The sequence below is a fragment of the Nycticebus coucang genome, chromosome 1, assembly GCF_027406575.1.
Source record: "Nycticebus coucang isolate mNycCou1 chromosome 1, mNycCou1.pri, whole genome shotgun sequence".
Taxonomy (NCBI): domain Eukaryota; kingdom Metazoa; phylum Chordata; class Mammalia; order Primates; family Lorisidae; genus Nycticebus; species Nycticebus coucang.
In genome coordinates, this window is record NC_069780.1 from 55,155,237 (window position 1) to 55,174,501 (window position 19,265).

At 43.9% G+C, this 19,265-nt stretch overlaps 1 protein-coding gene across 11 annotated transcripts in view; it reads left to right on the forward strand.

The window, feature by feature from the left end:
- JADE1 (jade family PHD finger 1) overlaps nucleotides 1–19,265 on the forward strand; it is a 65,470-nt gene that overhangs the window by 29,392 nt on the left and 16,813 nt on the right. For 5 of the 11 annotated variants that reach the window (XM_053579341.1, XM_053579414.1, XM_053579474.1 and 2 more), the window contains exons 3-8: nucleotides 5,341–5,426; nucleotides 5,778–5,867; nucleotides 8,563–8,720; nucleotides 10,566–10,753; nucleotides 13,841–14,052; nucleotides 17,671–17,838. In XM_053579341.1, coding sequence (XP_053435316.1) covers nucleotides 5,341–5,426; nucleotides 5,778–5,867; nucleotides 8,563–8,720; nucleotides 10,566–10,753; nucleotides 13,841–14,052; nucleotides 17,671–17,838 — 902 coding nt within the window. Of the gene's footprint in view, nucleotides 1–879; nucleotides 5,245–5,340; nucleotides 5,427–5,777; nucleotides 5,868–8,562; nucleotides 8,721–10,565; nucleotides 10,754–13,840; nucleotides 14,053–17,670; nucleotides 17,839–19,265 lie in introns of those variants that run through there. The other 6 variants (XM_053579743.1, XM_053580006.1, XM_053579680.1 and 3 more) reach the window with 2 other exon arrangements.

A 19,265-nucleotide genomic window follows, 5' to 3' on the forward strand; every position in this document is an offset into this window, starting at 1 on the left:
ATAATTTCATCTATGGTTTGGTACCTGCCTTCCCCCTCAAAAACTTGCTAAAAAGGTGTTTGTAATGTAACTTTTTCCATTAAAAAGGGATGTGAATTATTTTTGTTTTGATAATGTTCTAGGAGCTTCCTGATTGCCTGGGGAGTGTCTTGAGGAGAGCATGGTTATAGGGATGGGTGTAGATATAGCAGGGTCAAGACGCTTGGCACCTGCAGCCTGTCTCTGTAGATGTGGGTGCAGTCCAGGCAGGAGTAGCAGCCCTACCAATCTATCTTCAAATGTATTATCACTTTGTTTTCCTTGACCTTATTTTGCTTGAGCTCAAAAACAGGAGCATATTCTCAGTACCTGCCACCTTTTGGTTCTTTGGCTACGTTAATGGTTCTTCTTGGTGCAATACTGACTGTCCTGAATTAACAATAACAAATTTTATTTATTTATTTTTTTACAGTTTTTGGCCGGGGCCAGGTTTGAACCTGCCACCTCTAGTATATGGGGCTGGTGCCCTATCCTTGAGCCACAGGTGCCACCCAACAATAACGATTTTTTTTTTTTTTTTGTAGAGACAGAATCTCAGTTTATGGCCCTCGGTATAGAGTGCCATGGCATCACACAGCTCGCAGCAATCTCCAACTCCTGGGCTTAAGCAATTCTCTTGCCTCAGCCTCCGGAGTAGCTGGGACTACAGGCGCCGGCCACAATGCCTGGCTATTTTTCTGTTGCAGTTTGGCCAGGGCCAGGTTTGAACCCGCCATCCTTGGTATATGGGGCCCTGGGGCTCTGCGCCTTACTGACTGAGCCACAGGCACCGCCCAAAAATAACAATTTTTAAGATAAGAAAAGTTTTTTATCTCCTTTCAAAAAAAAAAAAATATATAGATTTAGAATCTGCTGTAGGCATAGCTCAAACTTAGCTATATGTTATAAGTTCTGTCTCTTGTCTTAATGGGTCTTAATAAAGTAACTGTTTCTGATATGGGCAAGGAAATCAGAGGAAGAAATCACCAGTAACAAACACCTGCTACTGCAATCCAGAGCAGTTTTCTTGGATCTCACCTGGTCAGCAGAAAACTCTAGTTTGATGCAAACCCACCTGTGTAAAGTAGAAAATTGTTTTTTCCTTTGCTGTTAATGGATAATATCTTAGTGACAATTTTTTGATAGCTTTACTGAGGGAAAATTGACATGCAGTAAGCCCCACATATATATACATACATATATGTACATATATGCTCACACACACATGTTAGCCGGGCATGGTGATGTGTGCCTGTGGTCTCAGCTGCTTGGGAGGCCGAGGCAAGAGGATTGCTTGAGCCTAGGTATTTGAGGTTGCAGTGAGCTATGATCACACCACTGTATTCCAACCTGTGTGACAGAGCAAGACCTTAAAAAATGGAAGCGTATGCCTTGATACATTTTGACGATGAAATCATCAGTAGCAAGATCATCTTTCCTTCCCATTTTTCCCCAACCATAGGATCTACTTTCTGCCACTATAGATTAGTTTGTATTTTCAGAGTTTATATAAATGGAATAATATAGAATGTACTTTTTTTTTGCATCTGGCTTTCATGTAACATTATTTCAACATTCATTCATGTTCCACATACCAATAATTCTTTCCTTTTTATTCTTGGATAATGTTCCATCGCATAGATGTACCACAGTTTATTCATTCACAGTCTGTTGGTGGGTGTTTGTTATTTTTTGTTTTTGGCTTTCATGAATAATCTGCTAAGAACATTCCTTATGCCAGTGATAATACACATTTAACTTTTCCCCCAATCTTTCCTTTTCTGCAAAGTGAGTTTAATGGGATTAACTTTCTTTTCCTCCTTCTGCATTGTATCAATATTAGTTAAATAAAGAGGAAGAGGCACAGACTATTTTGGGGTGTACCAGAGTTCCTCTTGGTTAATTTTTGGATACCAAATTTGAAGAATCTTTGGGTATCTGTTTATAAAAGCAAATATAAGGCCAGGCATGATGACTTACAACTGTAATCCTAGCACTGTAGGAGACTGAGGCATGAGGACTGCTTGAAGCCAGCCTGACCAAGAGTGATACTGCCTCTTTACAAAAAATACAAAAATTAGCGGGATGTGATAGTACAGACTATAGTCTCAGCTACTTGGGAGAGTTGAGACAAGGGGATTGCTTGAGCCCAGGAGTTTGAGGTTGCAGTGAGCTGTGATGATCCCTGTATTCTAGCCTGGGCAACAGAATGAAACCCTGTCTAAAAGAAAAAGCAAATATGGTATAGATATCAATATTCAAGATTTATAAAGCAGCCCTAGGAAAGAGCATCATTACCTGTGTTGTGTTCTATGCCAGCAACTCAGCAAACTTCCTGGGAACCTCGTAAACTATTTGGGAAGAATCTTAACAAATCCCCAAGAGGGTCAGAAAACCCAAGAGTGACGAAATTGGTCGTTTCTGCTTTAACCTTGAAAGTATTTGGCTCTGAAGACATTCTTCTCCCCCTACCCTACCTTGTGTTAAAGTATAGCAATAGATTGACGTTTTAAAATTTTCTGGACTTGTTCTTTATCATTTATGACCCTTTTCATAGCAATTGAAAGTAAGGGGGCCATCCCTTTTGCCCTTCGTTTTCCTACCTCGAACCTCTGGGAATTCTATGCAGATACTTGTTGGGCTTTTTCTCATCTCTTCTTTCAGACTGTGTACTAGCTGGAGGATGGCTTTTAGCACCAGAGTGAGCACCGGGCCTTAAGAGGCCTCTCTATAGATGTTAGGATCCAGCAGCCACCTTCCAGGTTCCCAACTTTGCTTCTATATTTTCATTTTCCAGTAATGACCAGATAGAGAACTTTACAAGTTGGGCTCATGCCATTGTGCCCAGAATATATATATATTTTATTTTTTGAGACAGAGCCTCAAGCTGTCACCCTGGGTAGAGTGCTGTGGCATCGCAGCTCACAGCAATCTCCAACTCCTGGGCTTAAGCCATTCTCTTGCCTCAGCCTCTGAAGTTGCTGGGATTACAGGCACCTGCCACAGTGCCTGGCTATTTTTTGATTGTAGTTGTCATTGTTGTTTGGCAGGCCCAGGCTGGATTCAAACCCACCAGCTCTGGTATATGTGGCCGGCCTTAGCCGCTTGAGCTACAGGTGCTGAGCTCAGAATATTTATTTAATGAAATACTCTTGTTCAGGCCGGGTGTAGTGGCTCACGCCTGTAATACCAGCACTTGGGAGGCTGAGGTGGGTGGATTGCCTGAGCTCATCGGTTGGGTTTGAGACCAGCCTGAGCCAGAGCAAGACCTTGTCTCTAAAAATAGCTGAGCATTGTGGCGGGTGCCTGTAGTCCCAGCTACTTGGGAGGCTGAGACAAGATCACTTAAGCCCAAGAGTTTGTGGTTGCTGTGACACCATAGCACTCTACCAAGGGTGACAAAATGAGACTGAGTCTCAAAAAAGAAAAAAAAGAAAAGAAATATTCATATTCATTTGGAGTCCAAAGAGTCATACTCACTATTTTATAAAGAAGAAGCTTATTATTTTATAAAGAAGAATTTACCAAATTATTTACTGGAATGCCACAGGCCACTAGTGAGAATTCCAATTCTGCTGATGTCATAACAGTTAGGCAGTTGACCTAAACTAAGGCTCAGAACTGGTGTTCAAGGGTAGTGCTAGCATCGTCAGGGAAGTTTGGTAATCTCCACTAGTCCTGGTCCTTGCAAATCTGATGATAGGCTTATGTGCAGAATCTATTGCTTAACATCCCCCAGGTCTTAAGGGTGCTTTGATTCTCTGTTCCTGTGTCTGCATTTTGTAGAGATAAGAACTTCTGATTTGAGAGACAGGTGATTTCACTGGCAGGATGGCAGTTACCTAAGGCTTTTGGCTTTTATATTTTGGGGTGTTAATTTCTGGGAAAATGTATAGTGAGTGCTCAGGATTGGGGAGATGATAAGCAGAGGAGGTGAAGGTAAGCTATTAGGAAGTTGGACGGTTACTGCAGGCAGTTGTACGGTTACTACCCGCAGTTGTGAGGGCTGTTTCAGATTTCCCGCTGCAGCACAGCACCCAAACAAGAGGCTTTGCAGCTGTCACAGGCAGCAGCAGCAGGGATGGAGAAGAGGGGCTAGAACTCCGAGGTACCGCGAGCGAAATTGAATCCATGCAATTTAACTAATGATAGGATGTATCCTGAGTGAGAGGCGTCAGGTAGAAATGGTGGTGCTATTCATCAGAGTAGGGATGCAAGAGGCCAAGCAGGTTTGGGTAGAATGTTGAGTTCAGTGTTTGTAATACTGAGTTGACAAATTTAAGTAACCCCTTTAAGGCTGACATCTAATGTGAAAGTGAAACTGGATCTGAAGCTTGAGAGGGAGGTTAGTCCAGGAATGTAGGTCTGACAGGTTGCTCTAGGTGTGCCGGGTGGGACTGTGGGTCAGTGTTCTTTAGGGAGAACATTGGGAGCAAGAAGAGGAAAGTTCAGGAAAAATACCAATGTTGATGGGAAACATGGAAAAGGAGGAACCTGCAGGGTGGGGACCTCAGGAAAGAGAATTGCCCCAGGGACTGAGGGAGCGTTTTGAAATGCAGGTTGGAGTGTCCTTGGTGTTGTGGAGAGGTCTCAGCCAGTGGAGAGCTGACGCTTGTTGGCAATTAGGAAACCCTGTTAGGCGTCATGACCCTGGCATGGGAAAGGCCAGATGACAGGACTAGAGGTCCTCTGGAAGAAAGAACAAAGAACCAGTTGGTATTTTCATGGGAAAACCGAGTGGGCATTTCGAAAGGTTATTGGCCCCATAGTCTCTGCTAGGGTATATTAGGTCTGATACCTGCTGCCTTATAGTTCTGAGGTTCCCTGTGTAATGAATGCTAAATATTATCTTCCTTTAAGAGTCAAACCTTATTTAAAAAAAAATGTTTTGGGTTGGCCTTAGGATTTAGCATAATGATCTTAGTATTGAGAAAGCTTGCTGAAAACTGAGTAAGATGTTTTTTACTTTGTATTTACCAGTGTGAGATTTTGAACCTCTTAACAAGTGTAGGCCCTGTGGGTGAAGGCACGACCTGCCTGACGTGCTTAGAGTCCCTCCCCACTCGTGAGCTGTGCGTGTGATACAGCATCGCCACACACAGCGCAGACCAGAAGGATCACCTCCAGCCTCTTTGGGAAATGAGAGTTTAAATAAATAAAGGGAGCAAGAGCACTGTGAGAGCCAAGAGGGCTTCTCGGGTCGTCTCCTGCAGTGGCAGCGCTGAAGTGAGCCTGGTGATTTTGGGTAAGAAATCCCCCCTGAGAATACCCGGTGACCTGTCCAGCTTCTGATGGTTCCTGTTTGGACATTTGTTTCTATAGGCTTGTCAACTAATTGGTCCCAGAATTCCCGCTCCCAGCACAGGAGAAGTTCCTGTTCCAGGCATGAGGACCGAAAGCCTTCGGAGGTACTTCCTGAATGCAAGCCTGATTGCATGTCTTACACCTGTGTGCATGAGGACACATGGTCCCACCCTGGTTGATGACTGGTGTCTATCTGTGCAGTCCTGGGCAAGTTACCTCACCTCCCTGTGCCCCATTTCCAAGTCTGTAAGATGGGGATAGCACAGGTATCTATCCCATAGGACTCCTGAGGATTCAGTGGGTTAATACATGTAGGCTGATACATACAAAGCACGTGAATAGTTCCTGGCACATAAAAAGTGCTAAGTAAATGTTAGCTATTATTATTAATTGTATTCTTTTTTTCCTTTCCTGTTCCATCTTCGCTGGCTCCCAACAACTTTTCCTCTGGCCAGGAGATCAGCGGGTTCAGCTGCTGTCAAGTCACTGCCAGCCTCAAGTTAGTTTTAGCCATGAATTTGTGGCTTATTTGGCAACAACCCAATGTAATTCTGGGAGTTTTGTTTTGGGGATTATGCTTCAGGCTCCCCCCCTCCTTCCCAATTTGTTTCTCATCTTATGTTTCCCTTGCTCCCCTGTATTTTGCTATTTCTCTCTCTTTCTCTCCCCCACCCTTCTTTTCTTTTTCCTGACCTGCCTACCTACCTAAGATGGTTTTTAGGTGTGTTTCTCTCTGCTGGCCTTTATGAGATCTGTTTTTTTCTGAAAAACTTCGCTAGGCTTTAAATCATTGAAAAAAACAAGCCTTTTATTTTGTCAGTTTTCAAGTGAGCAGGTTGTGGGGAAGAGAGTTTTTTGTTGACTGCTTTGTTTTATGTTGCCTCTTAAGGGATGGCCTTTAAGACCACCTCATCCTGTAATGACCAAGCAGAGCAGAGGTCCCTCGGAGGTGCTTCCCAGACTGTAACAGGGGCTTGTCAGGACGGTTGCTGTGCTTGTGAAATAACATCCTCCATGAGGAAGTAGCGTTCATCCTTTAGAATTGTAAAACGACATCCCAGGAGGCACAAGCGTTAGATCAGATGTTCATAGGAAGGTGGCCACCATATCCCCTTGGTTTATTTCAGGCCTTTTGCCCTTTGAACCTTTTCTGTGATCTTGGAGTAACTCTACTGCTCTTTTGATTTCTTTATTTCCTTGTACTGTGTCCATAACCCCCCAAAATACCTTTCCCATGTTGACACTATGCTCCTATTATTTCAGCACAGGAATCCAGAGGGGACTCTAGTAAGGAGCGGTGACCTGGTGTGATGAGTGCCAGAGCATGGCAGTGTAGTTGGAAGGCCCCCCTCCAGCGCTGGCACTGGGCTGCAAGTAGGGGCAGGCAGCCTGGGAACCCTAGCAGCCTGAGTCTCTATGCTGGCCTTGTCCAGCTTTTTGGTCTAGCTTTTTCCTAAAATTTCTTGGAGTTCTGCCGTGAGTTTAAACCACATTATATATACAGCACTAATGTAGTGTGGGGTTCATGTCCTTTTGAAGGTATATATGTGTCTGGGTTTCTGACCCCTTCCTCTAAGTCTTTGTATTAGTAAATGAATGTTAGACCACCTTTTCTCCTCTTGTTGCTTTGGATTGAGTTTCCTTTTTTGGCAAACTCCTTCGTCTTTTTGCTTAGTTGAAATATGTTCTTACCTGATTTGGTTCTTGAAGGTGTAGATTCATGGCTTAGGTTTGAAGGTACATTTCTCTTGGAAGCATGGTGTCGGGGCAAGGCAGACAAAAACAACACACACTGGGCCGGGCACCTGTCTCAGCAGCTTTGTGCTTGAAGGGAGTCTGGGGGTTCTCATGATTTTGTGGGAGGTGCATGGACAGGTTCTTGCTATTAATGGTACTGTAGAAATGAGGAGCAAGCACCCTGGGCAACAGTTGGTGTTGGAAATGGCAGTGAGGAAGAAATGACCTTTTTATTCAGATACTGCCTCAGACTTTATTATGGTGAAGTTTATTAAAGTGATCACCAGCCTGAAAAGTTACCAGGAAAAACAAATATGGACCTATTAGCAGACATATGATGTGAACTGTGCTTAGCAGCACAAGAAAGAACTCCCTGTCCTGAGAAGGAGAGTTCAGCATTGTGACTTGTGTAAACAGAGAGGGCAGCTTACAGATGCATGCTCGCTCTGTGCCAAACACAACTTTGGGCTGGTGCTGATGCCAAGGTCAGAGCTTCCTTATGTAGCCCTCACGCATGCGTGGGCCAAGGACAGGACTTGAGAGGGAACCAGCTGTGCAGCCCCAGCTGGGGGATGGTGCTGTGTTCTGCCCTGCCCAGCATGGGCCTTGTTGACCACAGATGCCATTGGCCCATGTCTGGAGGAACAGGCACTGTGGGAGGGCCGCCTTGCTGGTGGCTTCCCTCTTCAGACCTGTGATGAGGAATCTGGGAGCTGTCTTGGCAGAGGGGCACTTTTGAGTCTTGCGGGTCTGTTTTGGCAGGGTGTGTGGGGAGGTAGTGACTAATTTTTTTCTTTTTTCCACTCCCCACAAATACTACCACTTCCTGGGTAGGAGTTCTGCCAGGTGAAGGTGTGTAAATAGACACTCTTTGCAAAGCCCATCCTCTGACTGGGCACTCCAGTGTCCTGTGATTGCTTCTCTCTCAGATTTTTCCAGGCCTGTACTTCTGCGTGGCACTAACCAGTCTGACATGACCTTGCCAGATACCTTGCCAGTAAACCCCAGTGCCCTGGAAAGCAGGGGCTGGTTAGGGGTAGGCTGACTATAGAGGGTGAGGCCCTGGTGGTTCTAGATGCTTTTGGTTTGAAGTTGTTACATGGTTAGTGGAGTCTTACTTCTAAACATTGACCAACAAGAACCCTTGAGTGAAATGTCTCCCTGCAGGGATTTTTGGGTGGGTGTTTGCAGGAGCCCCCTTGGTGCAGTCAGAGTTCTTAGAACTTTTTCAGAGGAGGATAGCAAGTTTTTCTTTGTTGTTTTGTTGACACTGTTGTGGACAAGGCCCAGTTGACTGAGGGAGTGAGAGGGCAGTGTTTCTAAGCCTAAACAAGGCACAGGGTGTGTCAGGCAAAGGCACAGGGCTTTCTGTAATAGGTCAGTCTTATCCTGTTAACACAGTGACCTTGTTATGCTGCAGCTCCATGGTTACCCTGCAGCTGCCAGCAATCTGAATAAGAATGCAAATATCAAATGTCAGTGTCACTTTCTCTCCCTTTCCAGGTGTTTAGGACAGACCTGATCACCGCTATGAAGCTGCATGACTCTTACCAGCTGAACCCGGATGAGTACTATGTCCTGGCAGACCCCTGGAGACAGGAGTGGGAGAAAGGGGTCCAGGTGCCAGTGAGCCCGGGGACTATCCCTCAGCCTGTGGCCAGGTAGAGAAGCACTGCCTCTCCATCCTCTCTTACCTTTCTTCCCTGACAGCCGGGTGCCTGAGAAGAGGTAGTTCCTGCGTTAGCCCTAAAATAATGTGAAGTCTTAAACAGAACTGTGGTAGCAACACACCTTAGGCACAAAGGGTAGTGGTTTTGAGGACCTTTGGCCCCCAGACTTGACATTATAGCATTTCGGGGAGGGGCCGCTCTTGAGGAGAGGAAGACCTTGTGGGAGGGGGCTGGCTAGGGGAGGGAGATTTGGATGCTTTTATGGCTGTGTCCTCCTCTCCCGACAGTCCCGATTCACTCACTAGAAAGCAGTTCCAGTGTGTGGAGAAGAGTGTGTGGTTTTTGGGAACTAGCAAGGGTGGCTCCTCTGGCCCACAATTGTTGACTCCACCACAGGAGGAAGACAAGTGTGAGAGGGCCTGCCAGACTAGGGTTTGTGGAAAGGGGTGTTTTAACGAGAGCATCTGTTCCTGTCGTCCTATGGTGCCTTCTGGATTTACTGATGAATCACTCATTTCTCTGCAAGGGTCCCTGAAGCTAACTCTCCTCAGAACCAGGTTGCAGCCTCTTTGCTGATCGCCTTGCCATCCAGCCCTGTTTGACGTAGAGTCTCCTGCCCTCTGTGCTCAGGCAACCCTACCCGTCAGCTTCCTGCTTTCCAAGGGGACCTCTTCCTCCCTTGAGTATCTGTAGACTTTACCCGTTGGCTCCCACTCACTTTGTGTTTCTTCAGGCACTTGAAGTGATTGACTTTGGACAGACACGTTGCCTCTGCCTCAGAGTCTCTACCTGAGATGCAACACTGCTCATTTCAGCATGGGCAGTCCCAGCCCAGGAGTTTTGCTGAATGGTTCAATTTCATCTGGGAACCCAGGATATAAAAGAAGCAAGTAGTAACACAGCTTGTAGAAGTTTTCAGTTGAATCCTTGTTTTTGGTTGAGTAGGAAACTCAAGTCTTTTCTGTCAGTTTGTCCATCTCAATGTCAAGTAGATAAATCACTCTTGTAATTATAAGGGTGATGCAAATATTGGGACAGACTCTGGGCACCCTGTTGATATTAATGCAAACTGCTGTAACAGAAGATGCAGAGGAAATTTGTGGAACTTGGAGGCCTCTGAGTAGGAAGAGGGCCCTTGGTTCTAAGTTGGGAGTGATTTGCTCTTTTCATGTGCTGTCCTTTATTTTGAGTGAGGCTCAGGGGTTGGGGTAGAAAACACTTCTCCAGGTGTTAAATTGGGGGAGAGAATGTGTGACATTATAGGAAGAATGGGATCCTTATGCGTCTGTTCTTGGGAATCATTGGTTTATGTTGGGAGAGTCTCCTACTTGGCTAGGACTCTATCGTTTTCAAATTTCTTAGTAACGGCTAGGGCCTGATTTTCTCTCTCTTTTTCCTTGTGAGTTGAGTTGCTGGGTGTCTCCATTGGTCCCCAGCATTCTTGTGGCTGCTTGTGTGGCTGTGTGGTGTGCATGGCTGCTCTTGAGAACTCAGCAGCAGGCTTGAGCTGTAACTGCTGCCTGCAGGGAATGTGCAGGCCTGGTTAATGGAAAGGGATTTAACAACTAACCCTTGAAACTTGGAAGGTCAATATTTTTTGGTGTTGGCAACAGGTCAGAGTGACTGCAGTTGTAGGTGGTGGCAGGGGGCTTTAAGAAAAACTTGTGGTCGGGGTTTTATTAGCAGTGATAGGTTTTAAGGCTATGTTTTTTCTGAAGTTGGGATGACCTGGGGTTCTGAAGGTTGGAGGAAGAAGCCATACTTGGAGCCTTCTGACAAACTTCCCACTAAGTGGTGGAAAGGGTAACCTGGCTGCCTTGTCTTCTCGTTAACCAGGGTCGTGTCTGAAGAGAAATCCCTCATGTTCATCAGGCCCAAGAAGTACATCGTCTCGTCAGGCTCTGAGCCTCCGGAGTTGGGCTACGTCGATATCCGGACACTGGCCGACAGCGTGTGTCGATATGACCTCAACGACATGGACGCTGCATGGCTGGAGCTGACCAATGAGGAATTTAAGGAGATGGGTGAGAGGCTGTGTGTTGTGTTCTTTTGTTAGCCAGTGATGACTAGAGAAGTACTTTAGATGTGTAAAAGTGCTTCATAGCTGCAGATGTTGTCTGCTTGTCCAGCTACAGCAAATGTGGTGAGATAGGTTCAGAGTGGGAGCAGCACTTCCCTTCCCTGCTCCGGTCTTAACACCTCTCATTTATTTACCATGAGGGAATTGAGGCCCAGGGGAATTAGGAGGTAAAAGGGTCTGGTTTACAGATTGCTGCTGTAGGTTTTTCCCATGAAGCCATTAAGATTCCTTCTTTAACCGAGGCCTGCTGCTGCTTCAAGAAGCCCAGCTCTGGAGTGAAACGAACTCTAGCCAAACTCGGTGTTTTCCCAGTACATAACTTGTGTTTTCTTCACCTTACTGATTTTCATCCTTTAAGTCCTGCTCCAAACTTGGCATGCTTTCCCTTCTTACCTGTTTATCTCTGTCCTGGCTTTCCTTCAGCAAAGGCTCCTCTTAGATGAGTAGACAGCCCAACACGATCTCTTTCCTGAGAGTCATGGGTTTTAGCACACATAGTGGTCAGAGTGTCTGCGCCTCCATTATTTGTATCCAATGGTGTTGAGACTGGGCTGGTTCATGCTGATCCTGATGGCTAAAGATGGCTAAGGTTGCCTTGGGGGTCAGGATGAGCAAGACAGTGAAGGTCACAGTTGGCTCAGTGTAGAAAACTCTGAGGATTAATTAGCGTTTGTGCTGGGGGTGCAGGGTGAGAAAGTGATGGCAAAGGGCTGTTTGTTTGCAATGTAGCACGAAATAGTAAATAATTAGTAAATAATCACAAGAGTCTGGCAGTAGAAGATTTTAAAGCCTTGGAAATTAGGCCAAGTGCAGTGGCTCACGCCTGTAATCCCAGCACTCTGGGAGGTTGAGGCGGCCCTAAGAGTTGGAGTTGGAGCTCAGGAGTTGGAGACCAGCCTGAGCACGAGTGAGACCCCATTTCTAAAAACTAGCCAAGTGGGCGCCTGTAGTCCTGGTTACTCTGGAGGCTGAGGCAAGAGGATCACTTGAGGTTGCTGTGAGTTGTGATGCCACAGGATTCTACCGGGGGTGAGAAAGTGAGACTCTTGTCTCAGGAAAAAAAAAAGCCTTGGAAATTAAAGATTGTTTTTCTGGACAGTGCCCATGGCTCTGTGGGTAGGGCACTGGCCACATACACCAAGGCTGGCAGGTTCAAACCCAGCCTGAGCCAGCTAGACAACAATGACAACTGCAACAAAAAAATAGCTGGGCATTGTGGTGGGCAGCTGTAGCTGTAGTCCCAGCTGAGGGACTGAGGCAAGAGAATCACTTAAGCTCAAGAGTTGAGGTTGCTGTGAGCGAGCTGGGACGCCATGGCACTCTACCAAGGGCACCACAGTCTCAAGAAAAAAAGACTCATAGACTCTGTCTCAAAAAAAAAAAAAAGATTGTTTTTCTGTGTGCCCAGCAGATGCCATTAGGCTTACCAGCCTGTTGAATGGGAATGTTAGTGTAGACTGAGCTGGGCATGTTGTTACTTTCTGCTTCCTTTGTTTACTCAGGTATTTTGATAGACAAAGTAGATTTCCTTTCTTTTGATCCTTGTTTTGGGTATTAGTGGCCAGAACATTAGCAGGTGGGGTGGTTGTTTTACAGAATCTGTTCAGGAGTTCTCAGGGATCTCTAGGATCTGAATGCTGTATTTTAGCTTCATAGATGATAAAGTTCTGCTTTGCAAGCAGCTGTGTAAAGACAAGTGTTATATTCATGACTGACTCTTAAGTGTTCTGTGTTAAGTCAGAGGATTCAGCCCAAAGAATCCTTTCAGTCTTTGGGGCTTTTGTGAATATTGTAATAATATTTAAACTTAAATACTATTTAAACTTTAAATAGTTAAGAACTGGACTGTTCATCAGACTTAAAGTGTTGCTGAATACATTGGCAGGATAAATTATGCAGTTGTGTGACATAAACACATGCCTAAACATGTTGATCTTGCTTGTTATTGGTCTTTTTCATGGTAAAAATTAATTATAGGGCATAGTATTGTATTTTTAAAGCCAGCAAGTGGTGTTTTTCAAAACTGGTAGGAAGAATAAGGATGAAAACTGCCCAGCCATGGGAAGCCATGTCATAATAGGGTGGCCCTATTGGTTATGTGTTTAGGGCTTTTTAAGGGTCAGCTTTAATGCATTTCTTCATCCTAGTCTGATGAAGTTTCTTATTTAAAAACTTATTTTAAAAACTTGGGAAGTTAATGTGATGGTTTAAAAATTTGTGCTAATGTATATATAAGTTGTTGTAGGCTCTAAGGACATTTCTGTCGTTTCTTGTCACTTAAATATCCTATTTGAGTATTTTTTTATAATTTGTATTTTCCTCTCTCTACATGTATTTTCATTGCAGGAAGTTTGGAGAATGTCCACAAACGGAAGAAAATAAAAGTTTTCTCCCAACACTATCTCTAGCCACAATAACCATTGAAATTTATTTTTGATCATTTTTGCCTAAGAATGCATTTCATTTGATTTACAACGAACTATCTTCTTTATTCAGACATTGCCTGTGTTTAAGTCTTTTGTTCATTTGATTGTGCCTTTTAGTACAACTCAGAGGGTAAGAGAGGGGTACACCATTTAAAAACACTTGAGTGCTCTTAATGAAATCTGCTTTCAGAGAATCATTTTAAAATACCAAGAATGCAAGTTTTTAAAAAACTACCCAAACTGTAGTAAGAGGTCATAGTTTTGAAGTCACTTACATGTTAATTGTACGTGTAATAACTGTAACAAAATGACTTACTTCACATTGCATGTGTGTTTAGTGTCCGTGAGTCCTTTTGGGATTTATCTTTTGCTTTTCTACTTGCTGTGCTGTATGTTAAATTCCTGGAGCAGCAAACTGTCTCTTTTAATTTAAAGGTCATTCCTCGGAAGAGTCTGAGCAGCATTCAGTGGAAAATCTGGGGGCACTCAGAGATGGAATTACTTACTATTCATTTATTGTAGTAATAAGTAAACTGATACTGTTTTATCATAATATTTATTAATATAGATTTATTATGGGTTTTGTGGCATTTTTTTTCCTTTAGGAATGCCTGAACTAGATGAATACACCATGGAAAGGGTCCTGGAGGAATTTGAGCAGCGATGCTATGACAATATGAATCATGCTATAGAGACTGAAGAAGGGCTGGGGATCGAATATGATGAAGATGTTGTCTGTGATGTCTGCCAGTCACCTGATGGTGAGGACGGCAATGAGATGGTGTTCTGTGACAAATGCAACATCTGTGTGCATCAGGTATGTGGGATAGTGAGGCTTGGAAGAAGCCACCTGGGTGACAGCCCACCTGCCATTGAGAGTGTGCTGCCCAGAACCCAAATGGCGTCCTTTTTTGACGTAATTTAAAGAAAAGTAACCTATAGACTTCTTTTTTTAATTTCAAAATACTATGGAGGTATCATTTTTTTGGTTATATGGATCACTTTTGTTGTCCCTACTGACTATCCCGTCAGTCCCTACAGATTTCTCTCCCCCTCACCCCATGGGGTCTTAAAATAATTGAAGTATGTCCTGCTGTGTTTGTAGCCAGAACACTAAAATCTTTGGAAATCCTTTCTCTTCATGCAGTCTTTTATTCTTATCCATAAAGGTAAAATTTACTTAAAAAGAATTATAAGCCCCCTCTCCTCCCAACACTTGAGTTTAGGAATTAAGAACACTGAAAAAATAAACTCTTGAAAAGGTGGTTAGTTCACTGTGTTAGTTTCCTAGGGTTGCCCTACATAACAAAGTACAATAAACTGGGTGACTTAAAAGCAATAGAAATGAATTGTCTTGCAGTTTTGAAAGATAAAAGTCCTAAGTCAAGGTCTCAGCGGAGCTGTGCTTCCTCTGAACTTGTAGGAGAACCCTTTCTTGCCTCTTCTTAGCTCATGGCGGTTTGCTGGCAACCTGGGATTCCTTGGCTCGCAGCTGCCTTTGCTGTCACGTGGTGTTCTATCTGTGTCTCTGTGTCTGTGTCTTCATGTGTCGCTTTCTTAGAAGGACACCAATCAGGGGCCCACCTGATTACATCCATAGGATTCTATTTCTAAATAAGGTTAACATTTTAAGATAGTAGGAGTTAGGACTTCAGTGTATCTTTTTGAGGACATACCATTTGCTAGCGTGTCTTTTTGAGGACATTGCTAGCGTGTTAAGTGTATTAGCTGAGCTAGTAAAGGAGAGGAAACTAGCCCCCTTTCTTGAAGGTATTTCTGATGGCGATAGGATTTGATGGTTACTTGTTACCACCCACAGAAAGGCAAATCTTTGGACTTGAGTGGGGATGGGCACTGGGTAATTTTAAAAATTTACAACAATCTTAGTGTTTCTTAAAGTTTTTATTTTTTATGGCAGTAATGAAGTAATTTGGATATGTGTAGGGATGTGTCCCCTTAGGATTTAAGAAGCTATCTATCCTAAGGTACTTTCTTTGAATATAATTGTTGATGCTGAGATTTATTTATTTTTTTATTTCTTTTATTTTTTTAAATTTTTTTGAGATAGAGTCTCAGGCTGTCACCCTGGGTATAGTGCTGTGGCATCAGTTCACAGCAACCTCCAACTAGGGCTCCAGCAATCTTCTTGACTCAGTTTTTCTATTTTTAGTAGAGATGGGCTCTTGCTTTTGCTCAGGCTGGTCTCAAACTCGTGAGCTTACGCACTCCCTGCCTTGGTTTCCCAGAGTGCTAGGATTATAGGCGTGAGCCACTGTGCCTGGCCTGATGCTGAGATTTAAACAAACTTAAAGGAAGACTTGTGTGGACTGTATTCCTGGTGACCTCTTGAGTAGGTGACCTCTGGGCAGTTGCTGAATATTGTTTGCTGTATATTTTGTCTGCCTCTGAGTTTTCCTCCTATCTGAAGACCTCACCAGCTGTAGCCTTGTCCCAGCTCATCTTGACAAGGAGACTTGAAGCTTTTGGCTTTATAGCTCTTCTTGCAACTCTGGATTTTCACATGGTCTTAGAAGTTTCCTTGGGATGGTGGAGAATTCTTGTGATGGTTTGTTCTGTGATCATGACTAGTATGCCTGCCACTATTGCTTTTTTGTTGCTGGTGGTTTTTTATTTACTTGGATGACTTCTCAGTCTTTTTCCTGTCATTCTACCTACTTTTTTTTCCTGTGAAAAATTGTTGTGAACAAAACTGGTCATACTCCCTGTTTTATAGATGAGCTAACAGATGTCAGAGCAGGTCTGTGCAGGGTCTCACAGTGGGCTAGCGGCAGAGTGGGAATCGGAACCCAGGCTTTGGACACCCCCTTCCCTGTCTTTGTTCTTTCTACTGAGCCGCATTGTCTCTTCTCCTTAATTTTCACTTCGTTTTTCTTTTGAGAAGTCTTTCATGGCTTGTCTTGAAGCCACAGTTTATTTAATTTTTTAAATTAGCTTAGACCTGCTTTTTCATTAAAAAATTCTCTAGAATGCCTAATACAGACCTTTAATATATGGAATCTTTATACTGTCATTTAGCTGTATTAAAAAGAAACTTCCTTTTCCTAGTAGGTCTGTGTTCACAGTGGCTTATTTGTGGCACCGACACAACAGTCCTGGGCTCTGCTCAGAGTTACTTTATTTTGCTCAACACTCATCCTTGTGGTTTCCTTTTTGCATCCTGGGTATTCAGATTGCATAGCGGCTGTGTTTTTTCTGTCTGGAGAATTAGAGCTATGTTACTGTGACTGTCGACTTCCTGACTTCCAGTTCACTTAAGGATAAAGTTCTGAACAGTTTGGTTTTACAGGGTTCTCTGAACATGCTCCTGGTGCCATCGAGGTTTTATTTTCACCCTACTCATTTAAAATTTGCCTTACCTCTTCGAACCTTTTTAATTACTTGATTTCTGCAGTTTGTGCTATCTTGTGTAACTTTGCCATCTTGTGCAAAGTAGACCTTTTGAAAAAAATACCAGTTAAAGCGATGGCATTCTCTTTGTCTAGAATGTCTCCTCTTTCTGTGTCTGTTAAGTGTTCACTTGGGGAAGAGTTGGGACCTAGTTAGTAGAGCTTGCTTAGCATAGGGAATGAGGATGGTTCTTCGTTTTGTTCCTGTTTTCATTGTCATCTCGTTTAATAGTTTGGGGACATTCTCAACTGCTTTGTGTTTTTTTTCTCCACACTTAGTGTCCAACCTCCATCAGTAAAGCAGAAATAGCTTCTTCCTCCTAACCCTATAGAGTGTCCTGAGGCAGTTTGCTCTGGGTAGTTGCTGAATATTGTTTGCTGTATATTTAGTTTACTATTACTGCCAAATAGTTAGAAACTTGGTATAGATGGGTTCTGAAGCAACATAGGAAAGCAATTTTTTTGTAAACATTTCCTTCTTTTTTTTTTTTTGAGACAAGTCTCACTATGTTGCCCTTGGTAGAGTGCTGTAGTGTCCACAGCTCACAGCAACCACCAACTCTTGGGCTTAAGCGATTCTCTTTGCTCAGCCTCCCAAGTTGCTAGGACTATAGGTGCCTGCCACAATGCCCGGCTATTTTTTTGTTGTAGTTGTCATTGTTGTTTGGCAGGCCCAGGCCGGGTTTGAACCTGCCAGCCTTGGTGTATGTGACTGGTGCCCTAACCACTGAGCTATGGGCACCGAGCCTTGTAAACCTTTCTGTTCTCAAGTATTCTCGAGGGCCACATTCAGCTAAATGAATATGTGTGTGTCTATAGAGTGCCCCCACTTCCTAAGTGCTATTGTGAGGCTGCCTGGCATTTTTCCTGAGGGAGCAGGGTCACAGCTGGGTAGATGTGAGAATATCTCCAGTTTGGTGGTGATTCTGTTAAAATTTTTCTAAGGGTTATAAAATTCATAAATACAATGGGAAAAACCAATCCTTTTTCTTTTCTTTTTCTTGGGCATGTGCCGTGTGGCATGACAGGCCTGTTACGGAATTCTCAAGGTACCAGAGGGCAGCTGGCTGTGCCGGACATGTGCCTTGGGGGTTCAGCCAAAATGTTTGTTGTGCCCGAAGAAGGGTGGAGCCATGAAGCCCACCCGTAGTGGAACCAAGTGGGTCCATGTCAGCTGTGCCCTGTGGATCCCTGAGGTAAGTGTGGTTCTCAATGGCACCTTAGCTCACAATGTCCTGACTTTTTAACTGGGATTGGATGGGTGGTGGGGAGCCATTTATAAATAGGCAGCATTATAGGTGATGAGTAAAAAGTAAGAGGTGATTTCCCCCCCGCCCCCCTTTTTATATTTGAGACAGTTTTGCTCTGTTGCCTTAGGTAGAATGTTGTGGTGTCTTAGTTCACAGCAACCTTAAAACTATTGGGCTCAAGTGATCCTTTTGCTTTAGTCTCCCGAGTAGCTGGGACTACAGGTGCTGGTGATAATGCCTGTTTAGTTTTAGGGATGGGTTCTTGCTCTTGCTCTTAGGCTGGTCCTGAGCTCAGGCAATCCACCTGCCTTGGCCTCCCAGAGTGCTAGGTACCTTTTAATTGCTACCTTCAAGCCCCTTCTTTAACCGAATCTCAAGCACACTGTTTGTTATCTTACCATGATGACAGGATGGTGAGTTTTTGGAATTATTAACTGGAAGCACTAGAGAGTTGGTCTAGGTTGGTGAGGTTCAGACTTCCCATTGCTGTCACCCACCCCAGGAGCTTCAGCCTGGTGTGACTGAATCTTTGTGCTTGGCGAACTGTGCATGTGGCGGCACCATGGTTAAAACAACCCACTGCTCTGGGCCATACTGTGTGACTTTGTATTTAAATTCTTACTCTGCCTCAACCTTCTAAATTTCAGGTCTGGTCTAATTTATTTCAAGTCCCAGAGCAATTTAATGTGCATGGCTCACTATGAGAATATCATTTGTGATTCAGATTTCACCATTTTTTGGTGTGTGATTTTGGCCCATTTTCCTCCTGAAGAAAATTATCTGGGTATGATTTAGACTGAAGTTTAATGACTTGGGTCTTGGTAGCACTGGATCTCATGGTTTGGTATTAACAGGACACAGTTCAGTGATCCGCCGAATGTAGTAGAGACGATACCTTGTTTTTCTTGGTAGTTTTCCACTTTGAATGTAGTTATATTTTCTGAAGAAAATGGTTTTCTTTAGTGAGAAAGATTAAAAACAGCTTATATTTACTTACCCCATTGTTCACAGCTTAACGTATTTAAGGTAGATTTTTAGTCTTGAACAATTTCCTATGGGCCAGAGGTCCAGCAGGTTGCATTGTCCTGATACATAGAGTTTATCATCAGCCACTTAGGTGAGAAGTGAAAAATCAGTGTTCTGAGTATGTCTATGTGAGGTGGGGACTAGGCTCTGCTGCCACTAGAGAGCTAGGAGCCTGGGGCTGTCCTGATACTTTTAAAGTAGAGGTTTGCTTGCCCCAACAGGGTGAGTGAGTGCCCCTTGCCTCTTGCCTCTTGTCTGGTGGGAGGGATGCAGGAAAGTCATGGATCTTTAAGTGTCCATGTTCAGTCTCTCACAGCCTCTGCCACCCCTTGCTATTTGTGGACCTT